The 22,623-nt window shown below is 43.1% G+C and overlaps 1 protein-coding gene across 6 annotated transcripts in view; it reads right to left on the reverse strand.

Annotated features, from left to right (window-relative positions):
• Positions 1-4,424: 4,424 nt before the first annotated feature.
• The window catches only part of pde4ba (phosphodiesterase 4B, cAMP-specific a), a 148,417-nt gene continuing 130,218 nt past the window's right edge, over positions 4,425-22,623 (reverse strand). For 5 of the 6 annotated variants that reach the window (XM_061824515.1, XM_061824516.1, XM_061824519.1 and 2 more), the window contains 9 exons: positions 22,344-22,456; positions 12,419-12,512; positions 10,049-10,332; positions 9,775-9,939; positions 9,456-9,555; positions 9,170-9,324; positions 8,929-9,051; positions 8,404-8,586; positions 4,425-8,293 (listed from right to left, as the gene is read on the reverse strand). In XM_061824515.1, coding sequence (XP_061680499.1) covers positions 7,835-8,293; positions 8,404-8,586; positions 8,929-9,051; positions 9,170-9,324; positions 9,456-9,555; positions 9,775-9,939; positions 10,049-10,332; positions 12,419-12,512; positions 22,344-22,456 — 1,676 coding nt within the window. In that variant the 3' untranslated portion in view covers positions 4,425-7,834. Of the gene's footprint in view, positions 8,294-8,403; positions 8,587-8,928; positions 9,052-9,169; positions 9,325-9,455; positions 9,556-9,774; positions 9,940-10,048; positions 10,333-12,418; positions 12,513-17,199; positions 17,407-22,343; positions 22,457-22,623 lie in introns of those variants that run through there. The other variant, XM_061824520.1, reaches the window with a different exon arrangement.

Consider the following 22,623-nt stretch of genomic DNA (forward strand, 5'->3'; position numbering starts at 1 on the left):
AGTTCAGGGTGTACCCCGCCTCCTGCCCGTTGACAGCTTGGATAGGCTCCAGGACTCCCCGCGACCCTTGTGAGGATAAGCGGCTAAGAAAATGGATGGATGGAAGGATAGCTGGGATAAAAACCAGCACGCCCACAATCCTAGTGAGGATAAGTGATACAGAAAAATGGACGGTGATTTTTGTGTGTGCAACACGAGCCTCCATGTCTGTGTTTGGGTCAACCGTGACTCAATGTCGAAGCTAACATAATACACAAGACACGTTCTGTCTCTGAGAGGGTCTCTCCTTTTCCACAAAGCCACATTTTCCAAATGATCTACACACTTCCTAAATGTCCTTTTTTTCCCCCAAGAAGTGAAGTGGGACCAATAATGTGCAACCCACTTTACATTCAAAAGGTCTCCATGTGGACTTTGGTGATGTATTTGTCTACTTGTAGGGAAGACAATATTTTTCGCGATGTTTGTCTTTATGTATCAAAACAAAAGAACAAAAACTACTGTATGGGAACAATACGAACTAATTTCAGCTTCAAGCCTCGTACATTTGTTTGTACAGCTTATGCGACCAGCAAAGATGAAACTGGTCTGACTACAGTATAAAAATAAAGTCTCAATGTTACTTGGAGGGTGCTGACTCCATGGCAAGCCAACGAACCCCTACAGGTAATTTCTGTCAAATATACGGAGTATATTCTTCGGAATATATTCTCCCATTAATGTGGCAAACACATAATGAGTGTCTGCGATCTTGTACAGTAGACTGCTTACCGCATCTGTGAGGTTGCTCTGCACACTCGACCACTTCATCATCGCTCCCCTAATTGGCTCAGAGGGTATAAATAGCAACATCCATCACAAGACTGATGAAATTGCTTCCTTTACAAGGTTAATGCAGTCCCAAGGGGTCCAAAGGTTGTCATCGGGTTATCTTTTGGATTGAACAGCAACTATTCAAACATATCATGGAAGGAAAACCGATTTTTGCTGTGCATTAACCATTAACATACTATTAATTAGATTTTTTTTTTCATCAATGGATTTATAGTTCATCCTTAGTCTTAAGACAGTAGCTACTGACCCAACTGGACCAAAAGAGAACTTCAACACCATGGTGATGTAAAAACAGTGTCTACGTAGTTTAGTTAAGAGCTCATGTTTAACCCTAGTAACCAATAAATCAAAGGTTAGGTCAGGTCAAGTACATTGATAACGCAATGATGTACCTCCATATCCATCCCTTATTGGAGTGCAGTGCAGTTGTGAAAGAGGGTTAAAAACAACATAATTACTGTTCTGTTTTTCTCTTCCTGTGGGGAATCTTCAATTCTCAAGATTCATCATCATTTCCCAAGTTAGCCATGACCTCAGATACAAAAGAATGGTGGGAAATTTTTACAGACGTCACAGTTTCGTTGTTTCTTTTTTTCTAAGGAGAGACTTGTCATTTTTCTCATCTGTCTTTATCCTTCATCTCACTGTCTTTCATCATATGGACGACAGTGGTTCCATGCAATAAAAACTATTTTCTTACAGATTCTATCAGAGGCAGGATGAGTTGACCCGTATTATGTCAAATCTTAAGCGAGGGAGCTATGGAAATTGAAAATGAGGGGATCACAAGGAGCGGAAAATACTTTATAGACCTGATTGTATAATTCTCCAATGATTCGCAGTGAAGTTGGAGTGCGTACAAGGGCAGGCCATATTGGCGCTCTTAAGGTGGATCAAAATGAAATTAGATATCAAGGGTAACGACTTGATTTTTCACCCATGTCATGTGGGCTTTTAGAGCACGGATGGTCTATTAATAGACAGATGGATAAATACAGCAAATCGGAAAATAGAGGTTGAATGTCACTAATGCCGTTCACCATAAACCAGTGAGTAACCCCTGATTCCATGTAATGCTATCAACGTAAAGACATCCATCCATTTTCTGAGGCACTTATCCTCACAAGGGTCACAGGGATGCTGGAGCCTATTCCAGGAATCTTCGGGCTGAAATGGTTACCAGCTAATCGGAGGCCGCACATAAACAAACAACTATGGACACTCACATTCACACCTGTGGGCAATTTAGAGTCTTCAATTAACCTAACTTCCTTGTTTTCGGGATCTGGGAGGAAACCAGAATGCAGGGGGAGAACATACAAACTGCACATAGGTGGGGTCGGTCCTCAAAATTGTGAGACACACACTCTAACTGTGCATCAACCCTGTCACACTAAAACATATTAAGTCAGAAATTCAGTGCCCTGACCTTAACCCCATCAAGCACCTTTGGGATGAACTACAACAAAGATTGTGTTGTTAATCTTATCGCCTCAGTACTGGTACACAATGATTTTTCCATTTTTAAAAGGTGAAGAGCTGGCACACTGTTCTACCAGGAAGAAAACCCCACCGCTCCTCCTGAATCTGAGGTTCGACTTCCTGACGGAACCTTCTCTCAACACCCCTGAATAGATCTTACCAAGGAGGCTTAGGAAGATCTTCTTGGAGTTGGAAGACACCCTCAGGTCTTAAAAAGGGGGACCAGCATCAGAGTCTGTCCAATCCATAGGCACTGTCCCGAATGTCCACGCAATGTTGCAGAGGTATGTCAACCAGGGCAGCCCTACAACGTTCAGGAACTCTAGGCGAATCTCCACCACCCCCGGGGCCTTGCGACCAAGGAGCTTTTTAACTACCTCAGTGACTTCAACCCCAGAGATAAGAGAGCCTGTCTCAGAGACCCCAGACTCAGCTTCCTCATCGGAAGGCGTGTCGGCGGACTTAAGGAGGTCTTCGATGTATTCTCCCCACCGACTCACTACGTCCCGAGTTGAGGTCAGCAGCGCCACATGCCCATTATACACAGTGTTGACGGTGAACTGCTTACCCCTTCTGAGACGCTGAATGGTGAACCAGAATTTCCTCAAATCTGTCCAAAGTCATTCTCTGTGGCCTCAAGGGCTCTAAAAAGGGTGCGTACTCTGAACTACTGTTTGGTGCACAGGCACAAGCAACAGCTTAGACCCATATCTCACCCAAAGAGGGAGGGAGGCTACTGTCTCCCCTACTGCGCCGAACACCAATGTACAGGCGCTGAGCTGGGGAGAAATAAGTACACCCACACTTCATTGGTACCTCTCAGCATGGTCAACTCCATAGTGAAAAAGAGTCCAACCCCTCTCAAAAGAACTGGTAGAAGATCCCAAGCCCTGTATCGAGGCGAACTTCCCAACCTCACACACCAGCTTGGGCTGATTCCCTGTCAGAGACATTCTATGTCCTTAGACTCAGTTTCTGTCGCCGAGGATCGGATCCACCGTCCGGCTCACATTGCACCCATCCCCTAAGGCCCTTCCCATAGCTCATGGGAAGGGGGACCCGCGTTACCCTTTCGGGTAGTGCCCGGCCGGTGTGACGGTCTGAGCGTTCCCCCATCCTGAAAAGTCTCCTTGTGATTAATGCGCATGAGTTACTAACAGGGGAACTCTGGGTACGTAGTTGACGGTTACTGGGAAATCCCCCGCTCTCATAGTTCCCCTTCTTCTACGTAGAGCGAGCTAACATACGTTATATCTTAACCGTAACCCTAACCTTAAAACAAAAGTATACACATATCTCTACGTTCGCTGTGTTCGTCTTTCAGAGACGGCCACAGCGAACATGAACACTCGGCGACAAGTTGTTGAATGGCACAAGTTAAGCATGGATACGGATGTTTCAGACTGGCTGGAAGTTTACCAAATATATGCGCATACGCATTAATCACATGAAGACTTTCCGGCACCGGGAGCGCTCAGACCATCACACAGAGTCCCATGTGTGCTTCGAGCACCACCTACAGAGGTGGGCCCCAGTGAGCCCCATCCAAGCAAAGGAAACCTACAGTACATCCATTTATTTTCTTCTTCACAGGTATTTTAAAGTGAGATGTGTTTGTTTTCATTTCTAGTATCTTTATCAGGTTTTTGCGCTTCTTTGATTGGCTTCATTTTGTGTCACCTGATGTCACCCTCCCGACACATACACACAAACACGTGTTTTTGTCGTAAATATTGAACATCGTCATTATTCAAGATTATTGATTGACCTTTTTTGTAACCTAAAATTGAGGCAAATCCACTTTTAACAGATCAGACCTGAGCACAATCTGCCAGAATGATTTAAGATTCTCTGGCATTTGACGTGCTTGATCGTGAAAGAGTGAAAACGGTACAAAAACAGGCCGACCGCCTGTGTGTACTGGGCCAAACCTTGGTGACCTAGTATGACCTCGCAGTTGCTCTTATGGACGAAAGGACAAGCATGACAGCGCCATGTTGAAAGTCTTCTTAAACCAGTGCAAGCTGTAGCTGCACTTTAGTGTTATGGAGCACAAGTTGCAGCTATCACCCCAAATCTAGATGATCAGGAGGAAACAAAACAAACAAACAAGCACATGAAATACAGTCATGCTTTACTTTTAATCGCTTCTTAGAAAAAGTATGTCCAATTTATTTTTAAAACACAATATACAATATAATGCCATACATTGTGTGAAACATTTATTAAGCCACCTGCAACAACCGGTGGACCTAAATGTATTATTGACAATAACAAAAATCACCTGTCATGCAGATAGTGCTAAATCAGGCTAACCATTTGGACAACTAGGACCAAAAAGCTTGAACATAGATAAACAATGTTAATACTGAAGAAAATTGTTTTTCAAAACTGCTAGGTTTGGTCAGGAACGGTTTACACAGTAGCACAATTACGAGACCATTTTGTGGATAACGCGGATCAATTGAGTGCCGTGCGTGTTGTCGCATGCCACCGATACTGTCGCAGTGACATCTGCTTTTACATGATGTGCAATTGTAGTTTGGTGTTCCTCAAACATGGATCTTAGAAATTAGCACTTGCCATTGAAATATGTGAATTAGAAGCTTCGGTTTGAACAAGCTGCTGAGATAAAATAAGCAATTTGTATATTTTGATACAAAGCAATGATCAAGTAAGTGTCTGTGCTGCTTAGCTATGCACGTGTCCTATTTCCAAGCAGATGCAATTTAACGTGTCCTCTACGTCGCATTTGGCTCGCCAAACTGCTGTCATCTGACAACCTTGTACTTTAAAAATTAATGGCCCCGCTTTGTATAAATTCAATTCAATTTTGTGATCATGAAATTATGAATCAACGAAGAGTTCTGAAAAAATAAAAGTACAATTCTTTAAAAGCAATAAAGAGGGACGTGTCTGAAATGACAGCGTTAAAGCAACAATATTATTGTCATGTTTCATTTTTGGTTTAAAATGAATTCAGGTATTCAAAAAACATGTATATATTTTGAAAGGGTTTGAATGCAGCATTACATTAAGGGAAAACTTTGGTAACTTGGTCATTTTGATGTTACAAGGTTCTCATATGACAACATTCCTTTAGCTCCCGCTCTGCTGGGCACTCGAAACCGTGTGCAGATATTTACACAATGTTTAATTGTGTTGTGTGTAACTATAATTATACAACAATATATAAAACAAAACAAGACTCGAATCCAGAGCCTTTCACACATTAGACACCACCACTTCCAGGTAATGCAAGTGCATATAAGTTAGAAAATTGATTTTACACCGAACTAGTAGTTCTTATTTACATGCTTAACATATAGAATATACACTGTTATAAACAGCAAAAAGACCAACTTGAGCTCCTAGCAACAAACAGTATAGACAAAGGTGAGGCGTGATGGGGAGAGGTATAAGGCCAATGGCAAAGTCAAAATATCTAATCGCACGCATACACGCAGACATACTGTATACAAAACCGCTCATACTGCAAATGCACACAACACACGCGTGATTGCCAGTTAACTATCCTGGAGGGATTTTTGACAAAGTACCTTTTTAGTTCATCAGTAAACCAATATGCATCCAATGAAGCTGGGATCATCAACCAAAGGAAATGTGAAGTCGACAAACCCTTTTCCAACCATTATTCTCAAAAGTCTGGAAAATGATCCAGCCTGCTGTTAAAATAGAGCACCTAATTTCTCGAAAGTATCACCATCAAATATATGTGTGTCAATTTGTACTATCCAAACTGCCCTGGAAACCTGATGCGGCAAAGGAACTTTTTTTTTTTTTTTAAACCCCCACTGACGTCATTGGGAGGAAGCAGGGCTTCATTGCAGAAAAAAAAAAAAAAAAGAAAAAAAATAGCCGGCCTGATTGTTTCGGGTCGTGTCCGCAGAGCCGAGAGGGGTTTGTCAAGCACGGGAACAGTGGCACTGATGAGGCTCTGAGCACGCCTTTCAGACTGGCAGCTGGAAGAGCACCTTGTGGTCATGTGGTCTGCAGGGCCTGATTGCATAGGGGCAGAAGGGCTTTGCATCAGATGGGCCCGGGGGTCAGGAGGAGTTCTAACTAACAGGATTATTAAGACTGCAGCATACCCGCCAGTTAAAAATAGAATCACTGCTCATGTGCATTTTGTCCTTGTCGGACACCACCATTGATTTGACAATTAAGAGGCGTACTCTCGGGAGCAGACCTCCACAAAGACAAACGTGAATTAAATACCGTTTGTTTTGTTAGGTCAAATTGGTCTGTCAGCAATATGCAATGGATTCTTCCCATGAGCTCATGACCCATGAGATTCGCCCTCTGGTGAAATTGGCCCTGTAGGTTCCTTTCATGGAGCTGAACAAAAATATAAACTCCTCGGCAGAGGTACTTATTATGAGTTGTTTGCAGTTTTTTTTAAATCTTGTGGTATTATAGGTTTATTATGTTTGAAATAATTAAATTTGAATGGCAGTCTCAGATGGAAAGAGGACTTTAAGAGTCAAAACAAAAAATAAATCACTTTTCCATCCAGCAGGAACACATGACCCCACTGTGCATTTTGCATGGAAATTTCAGTTTTGGTTTGAAAAGTTAGGAAGCCCACAATGTTTTCGTACTATTTTAAGACAACAGATATTTTGTTGAGAAGTATGTAGATGTATTAAAATATGTTTATGGGTTTAACACGTACAATGTGAATGGAACAATGCCATCATAAAACACAAACCACAAACGTCGCTGTGTTTAAATTCCACTAAACAACGTTGTGCTCGGACTACGAAATAATTCTGACAAAATGTGCGCATTTAGGTTTCCCTACTAAAACGATTTTATCTATGGGTTGTTTGTCGACATTATATTTCTCTATTGCCCGATACATGGAAGACTGTTCTCTTTTTAACATACAAAAATGATTTTACTCTCTCTGATAAGAAAAACATTTCACAGACATACTGTACTAGAGTGTTCAATAAATAATAAAAAAAAAAAAACTATATAAAGACATTAGTAAAAAAGGCACACAAAAGTTCTTTGACAAATGGTACAGGAAAAAGTAAACACTTTCTCTCGCTATACAAACGTGTCTCCATCAGTAGATCTTATTCTATGCTACTTCTATATCATCTATATCTGTAAAAAAAAAAAAAAAGTCTTAAGTTACAAAATTTCTCTCAGTAGTGTCAAGGTTCATTTACTGCCAGCCCAGAAAAAGAAAGATTTTCCCAAACTGGCCTACATCCTTCAATTTCCACCGTCCTTCTTGCGTGACCATCAAGACTCAAATGTTTGCGGTAATTATTTCCTGAGAACTCCGAAGCCGCTTCTCCGAAACTGTCTGTCCGTGTCCGGCTTCAAACACCCAAGTGCAAGACGGCCCCCCACCCCCGTGCGGGCCAAAACTAAGCCTTTGCTTCTGCGGGCTTCTTAAAAAGCACAGCTGCTCGAGGATCTCCCCTCTTTTTTCCAAAACGCTTTCAAATCAGCACTTGAGCCTGCTGATGGAAGCCCCTCCCTATGTGTCTGTGGGTGACGCCTCGTGCGTCACGATCTCTATTGTCGACGTGGGCTCCGGCACGTCACCCTCGTCCTGCTCCTGGTAGTCCACAGGAGGAGAACCAGAATCCCCTCGGCCGTCCTCCTCCTCATCAATTGCCTCCTCATCTTCTTCTTCTTCTTCTTCTTCTTCTTCTTCCTCCTCCTCCACTTCTTCATCTTTCTCGATTCCATCCAAGTCCTCCTCCTCCAGGGTCAGCTCAAACTGAAACTTCTCGCCACCTCCCTGCCCCCCTGTGCCTCCCCCATGTCCATGAGTCCCCTGGTCATAGAAGGGCGGGGAGGGGCTCTGGGGGATCATGCTCTGGTACCAGTTCCTGTTGTCCTCCAGTGTGTCCAGAATATCCTGCGCATCAGGATGGACCAGATCGGCCCAAGTTTCCCACAGAGGGTGGACGATGTAGTCGATGAAACCCACCTAACAGATGAGAAGACATGCAGGTTAGTGGTGCCAGTTTTTTTCAAACTTTTTTTTTCAAATGCAACTATTATATCGCATGGATTTTCTTCTTCTTTTTCTTCCCCCACCTGGCTCTTTTCCACCGAAGCTGTATGTTTATCGCACATGGGACTGATCTCCATCCCTCGTTCTCGCTCCCGGTCCCCCTGGTGGAAGAATTCCTCCATTATCCGATCAGTCCACTGGCGGTACAGTTCGAGGGACTTTGTGGGGTTACTCAGGTCAGCGCAGTGCACCATGTTTCGCAACACCTTGAGCAAAAAAAAATGTAATTGCAGGACGACAATTAAAACAGCATGCTATATTTTATATATACCACAGAAGTGTTGAAATGACACTACACAAGTTTTTAATTAGATTTTGATCCTAAAAAATAAACCAAAGACTGTTTGGATTATTGGAGGACAGACAGTGTAGCTGTGATGATCTGGAACCATAGAGTAATAATTTGAAGACTAATAAGGAGGGAGCACTTAAAGTGAAAAAAAAGAGGATCATTTGAAAAATTGAGCGACAGTGGTGACGTCAATCAGCCAGAGGGCTGTTAAATGGCGACAAGCTCTTTTTTGTCGTACAGTACGTTCAGTCTTTACCTGTATTCTGTCTGTGTAATTGTCCAGCAGCAGGACTCCAGAACTCGTCACCTTCTTGGTTTCCACCATGGTCTTCAGATCGGCCAACAGACTCATGTGTTTGGACATGTCAGTGGCTAAAACCTGGGCAACAGAAAAAAAAAAATCCCGTTTTATTATCAGGGGAATTCAACATCTTTATTCTGTCGCATAAAACATATCAGACAACGTGTAGGCAGAAAATTGGGTCACGATGCCATACCATATCAATGACCATCTTGCGAAGGGACTGTCGCTGCTTTTTCGTGAGGTTCTGAAAGATGTCACAGCCGTCTTCCTGCAGGAGTTTGAATCCCACAGCCAAGTGATGATTCTCCAGCACAGACTCGTCGTTGTACATTAACGCCAGCTCAGAGTCTGAACGCAGGTGAAAGAAAATAAAAAAAAAATAAGAAATGATAAGCCACTCTCACCACTACTGCTCCGAAATGTTCAAAAAACACTTAACAGTATATATCGTGACCCGACTAACAATTTAGAAGACGTACTTGTATTGATGAGGAATTGGTTTGATACTCCAGGATGGTCAACATCATGGATGGCAGCGGCAAAGATGGCAGCGAGGATCTCAAGATCTGTGAAGACAGCCTGTACAAAACAAAAGACAAACACAAACATGAAAAAAAAGAACAAAACATCGGAAAACATGACAGAAAAAAATTGTCTGCTCGTGTTTGCTTCCCTTCCTACCGCTCATCAGTACCCAGCAGTGTTCCACAAATAAAACAGCAACAAATGATGTTGTACAGTACTAAAATACTAATTACTAAAAAAAGTATCCATCTGTTGGCCGGCATTACGACTTACGTCGAGGGCCGGAGTAGAGAGAAGGATGTGCGTGGACTGGGCTACGTCAGCTGCATGCAGGCTGTTATGGTAGGCCACATCGGAGTGGTAGTGATCTTCCAGTGTCATCATGTAGGCCACAAACGTGTCCACTGGGATCTTAAATGTTTTTAATAGGTCTCGCTCCTTTGAAACACAACATTGCAATACACGTATTTACAGACGGATCACTTCACCCGAGACGCATCAGGACGATCGAAAAAAGGAAAAGAAAAAAAAACGTGAAGCTTCCTACCTGAAAGATGGCGTACATGATGCAGGTGAGAGGTCGGCTGTTTGAGTACTCAGAAACTGTGAAGATATTCAGCCCCCACTTGTTGAGGTCTTCCAGCTCCTTGGACAGCAGCTCCTCCTTGTCTGTTTTGACGCCGAAACGTGTGATGCTGCTGCTGGAAAGCGAAGATCCATGAGAAATCTTTTTGACGCCGCTGATCTGCGTCATCAGCTGCTGCTTTTGCTGCTTCTTCTTCTCCCGCGTCTTAGGTGTAGGTGACGGTATCTCCACCTCATTCTGTTTGTCTGCGGGGCAAGGCAAAAAAAAATACATATAATCTCATTATAAATAAAAAAGAATTGTGTACAGTACTAAGGAAGTGTCAATTGAAGCTTACACAGAAGACGTTTGTTTTCATACACACCATAGGTCGAATAATTAAAAAATAATTCACCGAGCCCCAACTTATTTTATCTCAACTTTAAATGCTACACAAAACACAAACACGGCTGCATGAAATCCTGCATGGAATGACAGCATCTTATCCGAGAGTCGCGTCCGTCAAGCTCCGACTCATCACAGTCTTATCTGCCTGTGGAGGGTTATTTAATTACCAGCTATAATTCAAATAATTACTTGAAGTCTCATGCTCTCCCCATCCTTGCCCACCCTCCCTCGTTTTATGTGGGTCTTCGCTCCCCTGAGCTCCAGCCAGTTGACACTAAGAATAACTAATTCCGCTCCCTTGGACATCTGTAGGAAGTGCAATATATTGCCTTCTAATTCATTGGAGGCCGCTATTATTTTCAGTGGGCAGTAGCTCACCTGGAAAGGACTCGGTATTTGGTTTCAGAGAGAAAAAGTTCAAGTCCTGACTGGACAAAATGGCAACACGCTGTTGCGAATATGCAACTGTCAAGGAGCCCCTGAGCAAGGCGCTACCTGACCCTGCTACTCTGTGTGATAAACAAAATACACAGCAGAGTGTCAACTACATTACCTGCTTAGGGATTGTAATAAATGAATAAACTCTCTCTGCGCATTTTGACAATGCAGGTGCAAGTGTTAATAGAAGCCGCTGTAAACGAGCTATTTGGGCCAACTTTTTATTTCACAGTGGGAATAAAGGAAATTATGACGCAACGATGAGAGCATCGATCGCGGGTGGACAGGCGTGCATTAAAGGCCTCCATGCTAGGGCTCAGACAAGATGAGGAGTCTTGAGGACATCCAGTAATCCAATATTTGGATTCACCAGGCAAATGAGCCAAATTGAATGAACAATATTAGTCTGTTTTATATATATATATATTATATATATATATATATATATATATATATATATATATATATATATATAAAAACCCAAACAAAATCCACATTGTTGTCTGTATTATTTAAATACACGAAATCCTTAAAAACATCTTTAGCCCTCCTCGCTACGTTCCAGTCACGTGTCCGTCTAAGTGCTTTTCTTTGCTTCAGCCAAGCAGAAAAGTTACTTAATCATGTCGTTCCTTCAAGCCATCTGAGGATGGATGGGAGGAAGGGACGACAAGGCGTCCCTGCTAGGAAAATGCGCTAAGCTCGCGATGACTCACTCAGTATGGAAACGCCAGCAAAGGGGGGTTCCTCTGTACCTCTTGTTTTCCTCTTCGCTGCAGTCACTTCCCTCCCACCTTTGCCTCTTCTACTCTCCTCCCTCCTACCTTCAGTGATCCAGCAGCGAGGGATATGCCATCTCCACTACCTTGGATCAGGATGCCGATCGATCGGAAGCACAGTGTCTATAAATAGGTCAAAACGCCTCCATTTGCTGCGTAATCTTCCAAATGTACATGCTTTTGCCAGGGCTGTGCCCTCAAGAGCTCCCTGATCCTTTCTCAGAGCAAGCCCGAAACCATTTGTTGACTGGCTCATGTAAAATTGATTAAATTATATAATTTGACAATGAAATTTAAATATGAAGACATGAAGAACATATATCATATCTATTTTAAATCATAACCATCCAACCCACACTGAATCAGAACCTATTTCACCAGTCTTTCAATTTTTTGTTTAATATCTATTCCAAATCTACATTTTATCACCTAAGAATTAATGAACATTTTGCTACTGGCACAATAATCCTTGACATGAATTTCAGTGGCGCAGCGTTTTATGGTACGCCCCCACAAAAAAAAAAAAAAAAAAAAAAAAAATACCATAGCAACTCACAGAGCTTAGTGTCATGCAGGAGTGTACATGAATGAACCTTCTTGTGTCAAATATTGTGGTATAACTCAGTAAATATTAATTTTCTATTCATTTGAAATGTGAATGATGACAATCCAAACTTTTGGTCGTGATTCTGCGTGCACGTGAAATACGTCTTATTCAGTGAATTACCTAGAAAGGTGTTGGAGATGAATTCGGACACCTGATTCCCAGACCGACTCATCTCAGACAGGTGTGTCAACTCCCGATTCAACATTCTCTTAAACTGCAAGAGAGAAAAGGGGAGGGGGCAAACAATACCGTCAGTTTCCAGGGAAAACCTGGGAGAAAACGTCGACTCCGGAAAGTCTATGGGAAATTCGGCAGTTTGATTGCACCGGACATTTTAATAAAACCCCACATTCACCTTCCCTGAAAATAATCAGGGTAGATGATGATTGCAAGATAATTTATTTTACAACTGGGGAAGACTTCATCTTTGAAACGCTCTAAATTCACCTTGTTCGACAGTTTGACGACATACGCTCACATTTTTGCATGCATATTTACCAGTTTGTCGTGCATCGTTTTTTTTTGTGTGCGAGAATTTCAAAATGTGCATCCGAAAATCTGTCCTTGCACTTTACATCGTTCTGTCCATTTTCATCGGGACACAAATTGAAATGCAATATTTGGATGCAGTGGGCTGGAGAGTACATTGAGATCCAGGGCACTGCAGTAGCAGCTGTTGACAGACTGATGCATTCACGCACACACCACACAGCAACGCACATCAAACACATAGCTCTGCAGAGGGCTCAAGATGGAGCCTGAGCTGCAAAACATCACTCTGGCACATCAGGAATATCATTGGACTGTCCTAAAAAGCTTCAAAATGAAGACATTAGATTGTAAAAAAAAAAAAAATAGACATCATTAGATAATTAGGCCTTTTAACACTGCACAGGCAACGAGTGCTCTCTCCCAACAAGCTACGTAGTTAAGAATCACGCACCTTAATGTAACCCCAGGACACCGACAGGAGGTAATTGGCTTCAGGCATTTTGGATCCCGTTATCTCGTTCCTAATCAAAGCCAGAACTGTAATCCAATCTAGAAAAATACGGAGGCAGTCGAACTGGATTTTATCAACTCCCCCACCAAAAAAAAAAAAAAAAAATCTCTTCTCCTCTCCTTGTGTGTTTCCTTTTTAGCAGCTAAGAGAGCAGCTAGATGGTGCCCCACTCTGCCTCCTTGCTGCACAAAGGCGCCGGCTCAGAGTCTCCATGCCCGTGGATGGATGGATCGGTGCCCGGATGCAAGTGGAGATGGATGGGCTGGAACAGCGACGGCAGCTGTGAGCCGTGAGCAGAAGGACTCACAGTGCGCTAATGAATAATGGAGAAGAAATGACCGTGGGAGGAGGGGAGAGGAGGAGTGGGGAGGGATAGCGATGAAGACAGGAGGGACTGAAGCTGCGATGTTCATCTGACGAGAGGGGGAGGGGTGGGGGTTCCTTTGCTGGGTTTGTCTCACTTCGATGCACCGACTGCTGTTGTGCTAGCCCCCCCGCCTACCCCCTCCCCAACTACTCCGTCTCTCGCTCTCTCTGCATGTTCCTCCTTTGCCTGCAACATGTTCCATGCAGAACACATGATGTGACAGAAATTGCAAAAACAAAACAAAAAAATGGGTAGGGGTTGGGGCTCCCTGATTTTGACTGGCAGGTGAAACTCCTTCAGACTGTACTTCTGATCATAGTATAGAAGTATATGGATAAAAAAAACATTGGGTGTCAGTTTATTATCTATGGAATAATGTGTTGAATCCTTAATTGACAAACATTTGATGACTTTCAGATTACTACTGTCAATGGACAGGGTTCCTCCAACACTTCACTTCTGGAGGAAAAAAAAAGTTTCCCAATTTGTGCAAAGACTGTAGGGAGCAGCCCTCATGAATTATGAAGTCAGCCATTGCGAGAGAAGCGTGCCCGAGCCTCCACAACGAAAACAACGAACGCTGGTCACATTTTAAGGAACGTGAACGTGCAGCATCTTATCAAGATCTCTGCGATCACTTCCTCCACCCCCTCGCCCTCTCATCCGGATTCCGTTGTCTGCTGCTGCACAACAGCAAGCGCGGGGCTCTCACAAGCGCCATCATTAACGACATCCCACAATATTAGAAGCTCTCAGGGTGTCTGAAGAGGGTTATTTTTAACAGCTTGTGCCGAGGAGATGACATCGTGTGTGAAAAAGAGAAAGGAGACGGGAGATAATTGCATCCTTTCCCAATTTAGCTGAAATCAACCCACGTGTCCCAATTACGAGAACACCCAAACACCATGGCAACGACAACAGGCCGCCTGTAGACGGCTGTTTTCAATAGCGAGGAAAGGAGGAGAGAGCACAGGCTTCCCCCTTTTCCTTTGCAGGCAGACATGTGGAATGGCTGCTGATCTGTCACGAGGACACACCACACACGTCGCCTCAGCTCACATCCAACCCATTTACAGACTGAAAATCGTTCCCCACCCACCACTCTCGCACCTCCTCCCCGCCACTGCGTCTCTCACTCACTATCCGCCACTTACATGTCGATTTCTCTACTGGCTGCCACTTGCCAACACAGTCATCAATCTCTGTCTGGCCGCCTCGGAGGCACACGATCGATGGGCTGTCCTGGGCCCGTGTGGACACTGCTGCATTGTACGAGGTTTTGGGGCCACCTGACTGGAATACACGGTTACATCAGACCCACGGGCCAATTTCGATGTGTGCTGCTGGTTTTGCAGCAACTCAAGAATTGCAGCGAGGCTTTGCAGGGGAGACCCTCTCGCTAAAGTTGCGGAGTGCCAATCCACGGGAACCCACAAGTTAGCTTTTGGCTGAACAGTTTGTGTGTACACAAAAGATAAAGCTGAGGGGGAGATCAAAGCTTACCCAGGAGGATTCCAAATTATCCTCCCACACAGCGAAAGAACCGAATGGAGGGAAATAGGATGCAAGAAAATAAGGCGGAAATATAAAGTGCACGAGGGGAGGCAGCCCTTTATATAATATCCTGCTGCATAATATATAAAGAAACCAGAAATGTCTCTCTGCAGTGTGATGACGAGCCGTGCTTCCCCTGCACAGCCTTCAAGAAATTCCAAGTGCACACACACAAACACACATACATATACTGTATGTTTTAGCACAACTGTAACGTTTCCAATATGTATTTGATTTCTATGGTTATCCAGAGAAGCGGAGGTAGGTCTGTTCTCCTCCCGTTGGCCAGGTGACAAACGCAAGATGTGTCACTTTCCAGCTCTCTGGGTATCTCTTTTCAAACAAAGCTTCACATCAGGATTGTTTAACGGCGCATACAATGCGGTTTACTAATTGATTATTTTGTCTGTGATCCTCTCGGTCATTTTCCGCTGCCTTCCTTTGTCCCGCTATCTCTCAATAAGCACATCTCCTGCCTCCCCTTTTTTCCTCCCTCTGCTGGCAGGGGGGTGTGGGGGGGGTGGCTTGATTAAGAAAGCTGCTGAGACAGAGACAGAGAAGGTGAAGGGAGTCTGTGGCATTTTGGTTAGAGCAGGAGAAGAGAGAGAGAGAGAGAGAGAGAGAGAGAGAGAGAGAGAGAGAGAGAGAGAGAGAAAAACACTGCTCCTCCATTCACATCTGATCCCATTGGACAGCTCGATGTGAAGGCCAGCCAGGCGCACAGGTAGCTGAGAGGCAGATGTGGAGTCTCCCCTCCCTGGAACGTCTGTCTCGCTATCCAACCATGCATGCATGCATCCACCCACCATTTGTCCATCAGTCTGTCTGTCCATCCATCCATCCATCCATCCATCCATCCATCCATCCATCCATCCATCCAGAAAACAAGTTTGGCTTAAGCCCACTAGTGGGCGCTCTGTGTTAAGTCTGCAGTCAGAGACGAATGAGTGACCTTCCTAACCTTGCATCCTGACACATCTCCCAATTTAGAGACTTAAATCCAGCAAGAATTGATGTAAGGTTTAGTTTAGATGAAATTACAGTCCAGATTGAAAAAAAAACTTTACTCCTGTCAATCTGTGAGACTTTAATCACGCTTCATACAAGTTTAAACAGTTCATCAAAATGTCAACTTTTTTCTTTTTTAAGGCACAAATAAAAACACACAAACACATAATCAGTTACGGCAGTTCCGACTGATAATGACATAACTCTTGAAGCCATCTGTGTTCATGAGTTACCGGAGTATAGCTATTACATCAACAGAGGAACAAAGGAGAACAGTTTTTCAAAACAATGAAATACTCCTGTTGTTTGTGCCTGTTGTACCACATGGTAGAATGCAATGTGATCCAGCATTTATCCTGGTTAGAACAAAGCAATCACCAGTGCAATGAAGGTGAATATAAACTCATATGAATCAAAGTAAAATTGTAAAATTACAAGACCAAAATAGCAGTAATTAAAAACATTAAAAAGATGCAGATGATTGGAGTTTGCTCTCTGACCCCAACAATATGCATTCACAATTTACATTACACTGATTTATCAAAAACAAATATTTTTGAATAGAGACTTTAGTGAAGACCATAAATGTAAACTATCCCAGGAGTAACTACAAAATGGGATCAGGGGTGAACAGAACAGAACAATTTGTCTAAAGTAAATGTCTGCTTTATCAATTGTAAAGACAAATGTTTTCCACTTGCCTGAATTCATAATTTTCACAAGTGGCACTACTGTTTGTTACAAGTGTCCAAAGAATAACTGAATTCAATTAACAAACAATACACATGTCTATGTTGACTGGAGTCTGGAACCAATTTCACAACTGTAGGGTATACTTTGGGCTTTCACAAACTAAACTTAGACTGAACCACATAATGTGCGAGCAGCAGGAGTTGAGGAGACAGTCCAAAGTTGTAAAAGACAAAAGAAGATGATTTGAAAAAAGCAAAAATTGTTCGGGCGACTCACCTTTCTCCAACCATTGAGCTTCCCCAGTTTCCTCTCTTTCTTTTCAAAGTAGCAAGCTCCCATGTTGTTGCTGTAAATTGTCAAGCGAGCTGTTCAAGTGGCTCAATCTGACTACAGCATGAGCAAAAAAAGGACCGACTTTGTGACGCTGGCTGGGAAACGCCACAGGTCGATGGACTCACTTTGGGCCGTGAGGTCTGACTAGGCTTTTACCTCATTGCGCGCGTGTTTATGCGTTTGTGTGTGCGCACGAGAGACCTCTGCCCGAAACACACTCCCTCATGAGTGTAGTCACGCCTCGCTAGTGCTGCCTGCCCAGCTTGCTGTTCGACACTCCTGCAGGCAGCGCACTCAGCTGCTGAATTGGACACAACACTCATGACCAAAAAAAAAAAAAATTTAAAAATCATATCCTGTGAGCGACTGTTCTCATTTAATTCTGAGTCATACACACGAAGACAAAATGTTTCCAGAATGCTGCCGTGAGTTGCCCAGGACACGTTCCTATTAACTTCTAATTCAAATAACTTAACATTTTGCCATTAAATACAAATACAGTTGAATGAGTGATCCATTTTTTTATTTAAATATTTAAAAAGCTTTACTAAGCAGAAATTGCAGCCATCATACATGCAGCATGCACCAGTAAAACCAAGAAATGTAAAATAAAAACTTTGGAGAAGAACGGGGAAGAGTTATAACAATATTATACTATATTACATAATTAGTTGGTGGTAAAAGTAAAATTTTAGACCATTGCTAACCATATTTGGTATATGAATAAAGTAAGTGGTGGCACGGTGGATCAACTGGTAAAGCGTTGGCCTCACAGTTCTGAGGTCTTGAGTTCAATCTCCGAGGCACCCGTGTGGAGTTTGCGTGTTCCCCCCATGCCAGTGTGGGTTTCCTCCGGGCACTCCGGTTTCCTCCCACATCCCAAAAACACGCAACATTAATTGGACACTCTAAATTGCCCCTAGGTGTGATTGCGAGTGCGGCTGTTGTCTGTCTCCATGTGCCCTGCGATTGGCTGGCAACCAGTTCAGGGTGTACCCCGCCTCCTGCCCGTTGACAGCTGGAATAGGCTCCAGCACTCCCCGCGACCCTTGTGAGGATAAGTGGCAAAGAAAATGGATGGATGCATAAAATAAGTTACTGTTTTGGAAAAGTCCATAGGACACGAATGTGGACATGAAAGGGCTAGGAACAGGTAAGTTTATACGTTTTACAACTCCCTTTCGAACATGCGTGAGGTAAATTATTAAAAGGCCACTGATATTCACTTTAAATTGTTATCACTTGCTGTGCTGCTTTGTGTAAGACAGTTTCTCGACTTTATTTACTAATATTAAAATTACTTATTATAAAGTCGTAATTTCGTGTTGCTGTCATTCTGTAACTTGCGTGGAGTGTATTTTCAAGTAATGTGCGCAGTTAAGCTAACGCACTTGCGTTAAGCCGTGACTTTTTTCCCCACACACTTTCAACCCTGTGGTTCATGTGGTGATGTGGCTATTTTGTGCATTTTTTCTAACAGCCGCAAGGGGGCACTCGAGCGGAAAACGTGAGACCGAATATATGTGCCGAGGAAGTGACCTTTACTGGTCTGGCCCTGTTAACGCGGCGCTAGCGTGTTACTACCGTACCTCAGAGATTTTTACCACTATGTATTTTTTTTCCAACTGGCCCTGTTAGCGTGGCAGCGCTAGCGTTAGCGTGTGTGGCGGCGCTAATGTTAAACTTTCTGTGTACCGTCTTTCTTTGTAAATATCTCATCTTTCAATGCCGGTTTCCATGTGGGCACCTGCGGCTTTTACATGGCTGCGGCCTGGGTATGTACCAAATTGTATTCCCTTTACAAATGTACTGGGTGAGGCTTATAACCAGGTGCACTCTGTAGGCTGGGAATTACGGTAATCGGCAGCTGCTGAATATTTTTAATAGTCAATTGTAATCTGACTGAGTTACTTTCTCAAACATCAATAAAGTAAAGTAACGAGCATACTTATTCAAGGCAACTGTGGCAACAATGTTCAAAGAGCATTCCACTAACATTTCTCAAAAGGCGGAAGGTGTAATAGATAACGTCACAGGGAGACCGAGAGAGAAAAATCGGCTTCTCACGGTAACAAAATAAATTTTAAGCATCTGCCAAAGCAGCTACTCAGGGTTGCCAGTGGTAACATCCACCGTGCACTTTGACCTTGGATTTAATGGAGCAGCCACACATGTTTCAGCTCCCATCTACTCTTATTTCATACGCTGCAGTTTTTCCATCCTAAATACGAGCGGTCATGAGGGTCAGGTTAGCCGGACTGGCAGTCATTAAACCAGGTCAGATGTAAGAAGAGTAGCAGTTGTGTAATTTTTAGTTTCAAGTAGAGACACGGCGCGGGTTCCAGGGGCGTTACCCTATTTCCATAAACAGACGTGTTTAATGTAAGGCTGCTTATCAGTTTGTTTGAGCCACATGAGGATATGTGCCGGGATGCAACATCACTGCCGCAATTGGGGACTGCAATTGAGAATCTTGTCCCAAGAATAACTCCATTTATAGTATTATAAGTAAGTGAAAGTGCATCCGGTAAAACTGAAACAATGTCGACGGAAATATGACTTCATGAAAAATCCCATTGGATAATTTCTGGGGCAAAAGAGTTGCATTTAGAAAAGTGATGAATAATTACGTAGAAATTGTCTTCCTGTAAGAAGTACGGAGAATGGATGGGTGGATAGAGATTACATATATGTATTGAAATCTTACAAAAGGACACAATATTCCATCAGGCGTGTCAACAGTTTAAAGGACTGCTGTTGAGTTTTTTGGATGTGAAGGCTCCAACAAAATGTTTTCTCATTTAAATATTCATGCCTTATGAGGTTAGTGTTTGAACTCGTGATTCAACAATCGTGATATAACTTATTCACCACACACGTCAAACTGGTTATTTTGACTGTGAATTTTATAGGACCACAGAATGCGAGATGAAGATGAATATTCTTGATCAGACAACTTTCGTTCTGACTTGTTCTTTCCCAAACACGCGAAGCTCCTCATCAAAATCCCTTTGTAAGATTAATTGTGATAAAAATGATAAAAAGACATCATACCCCCAAGCACCACAACAAAAGAACCAGTTGCATGTTTAAGTCAAAGTGTTCATGGACAACAAATTGATCTATAAATTTTCCATACTGCTTATCCTCACAAGGGTCACAGGAGTGCTGGAGCCCAGCTCAGCTGACGCCATGTGAGCGGCGGGACACACCCTGAACTGGTCGCCAGCCAATCGCAGAGTACATACAAACAAACAGCCATTTGCACTCACAATCACACCTAAGAGCAATTTAAAGTCTCCAATTATTGCATGTTTTTGGGATGTGGGAGAAAACTGGACCAGGTCAGGACCTGAAACCCGGTCCTCAGAACTGTGGGGCAAATGGACCACACTGTTGCCCACTGTTCCCCAATTAAATAAACTCTTTGAAAAAAAATCCATGACAGCTGTAGCCAACCAGTACTGCAACATAAATCTGTAGGATTGCAGCATAATTCATATTCTTTTCACTGGGTAACGTTTAGTCCAATGACAAGACAACAGTGTCAACCACCATGATCCAGAATCAAATGTGCAATGCCAAAAGCATAACTTTTTTTTTTTTTTTGCTTCGGTCTGGATTAGAGAACAAAGTGTAAACACATAACTCTGATAGGGGTATGTAGACATACACAATCAGACTTGGATATGTTTCAGCTGCACCTGCGATAGATGGAAATTCGTGATATAGAGAGCCTAGCCAGATACTTTTTTGACAGTTACACATCCCGCACTCTTTAAAGATCACCCATCAATCACTTTCACACTATTTAAAATGCATTTTATACACACTGGTCTCACTCTCTCACTGTCAAGAAATGGGAAAATAGAATATATATAATATATTATAATAATATTTATAATATAATAATAATTATATAATGATATAATTGAAGAAAACGAATACAAGACTCGCTAGCAACCACAGACCTCTAAATAACAGTAGAATGGAGCTTGCATCAAGGTGTATATTTTTCACTCGCAGTTACGGTTACCGTAAAGCTAACAAATAAAAGATAAACACTGAATATTTAAAAAAAAAAACATACACGCAAACCAAGTAATATCTGAGCCGCTCATCTTCACAAGGGCTGAGAGGTGCTGGACCCTAACCCAGCTAACTTCGAGCAGGAGGCAGGGTACACCCTGAACTGGTTGCCAATCGCAGGACACAAAGAGACGAACAGCCATTCGCACTCAAAATCAAATAGGGGCATTTTAGAGACTCCAATGAATGCATGTTTTTTGGGACGTGGGAGGAAACCGGAGTACCCGGAGAAAACCCACGCAAGCATGGGGAGAACATGCAAACTCCACACGGGAGAGGGGATTTGAACGCCAGTCCTCAGAACTGTGAGGCAGATGCTCTAACCAGTTGGCCAACCATATATCATCATCGAAAAAAAATCTGCTAGCTTAATGCCAAGACTTAATGTGAAACACTATAGGCGGGCTAACGGAAACGGACAGACCTTATTATCGTATTACAAACCTTGATACAACTCATAATTTAAAACACACGCAAAGCATCCAACATTTTTTGTATGCATATAATCTTTCTGCTCTGCGGTAACAATTCTTACTGGAGCTCAGTAGGGGACCTCCTCGGGCTCTTCTTCTTGCTCTTAATTGTACTTCATCTTCCTCCATAAGGGCTCAGTGCTGCCTGGCATGTTGTGACCCAAAATGGTACTACACTGAAGAGGCACATCTGTAAATTTAGATTTGCCTGCATACTGTAAAACCCCTACAAAATCTACGAGACTTATATATGAACCACAATATTGAAAGGGTTTACTGTACTATGAGTCAGCAAAATGCACCCCCCCCACACCCCCCTTCCTCCCATTGCCTCCTCTTTCTGCTCATAATTGATATGGGCGACTTTCCCGAAGCCACCTGTTCACGTAGAATCACAGCACGTAAATATGGGTGATTCATGGAAGGATAGTTTGTGTGTAAATAACATCCTCCCATGCGGAGGTGAATCATCACTTCCTTGAAAAATTGATACTGACGGAAACCATAAATACGGGCCTGCCCTACCTTGGTGGAGGCCATGTCGCTGACAGAGCGATAGGTCTGGATAGTCTCCAGCTGGTCCAGACACCAGTCCAACTCCTCCGTGGTCTCCATGGCCAGCTTCTGGTAGGCCTCATCTGTCAATGAGCAAGCAGCGGATAGAGACACAGTCAGAGCAGACCGCACACTTGGAGACTGAGCAGAACGCAGGAGAGGTCAGGTCATATGCAGCCTTCCAATCTTGCGAGAAGGGTGTGCTGCAGCTGCTACAAAGGAGGGGGAATCATTAGGTGGCACCCAAGAG

The sequence above is a fragment of the Syngnathoides biaculeatus genome, chromosome 7 (genome assembly GCF_019802595.1).
Source record: "Syngnathoides biaculeatus isolate LvHL_M chromosome 7, ASM1980259v1, whole genome shotgun sequence".
Lineage (NCBI taxonomy): Eukaryota > Metazoa > Chordata > Actinopteri > Syngnathiformes > Syngnathidae > Syngnathoides > Syngnathoides biaculeatus.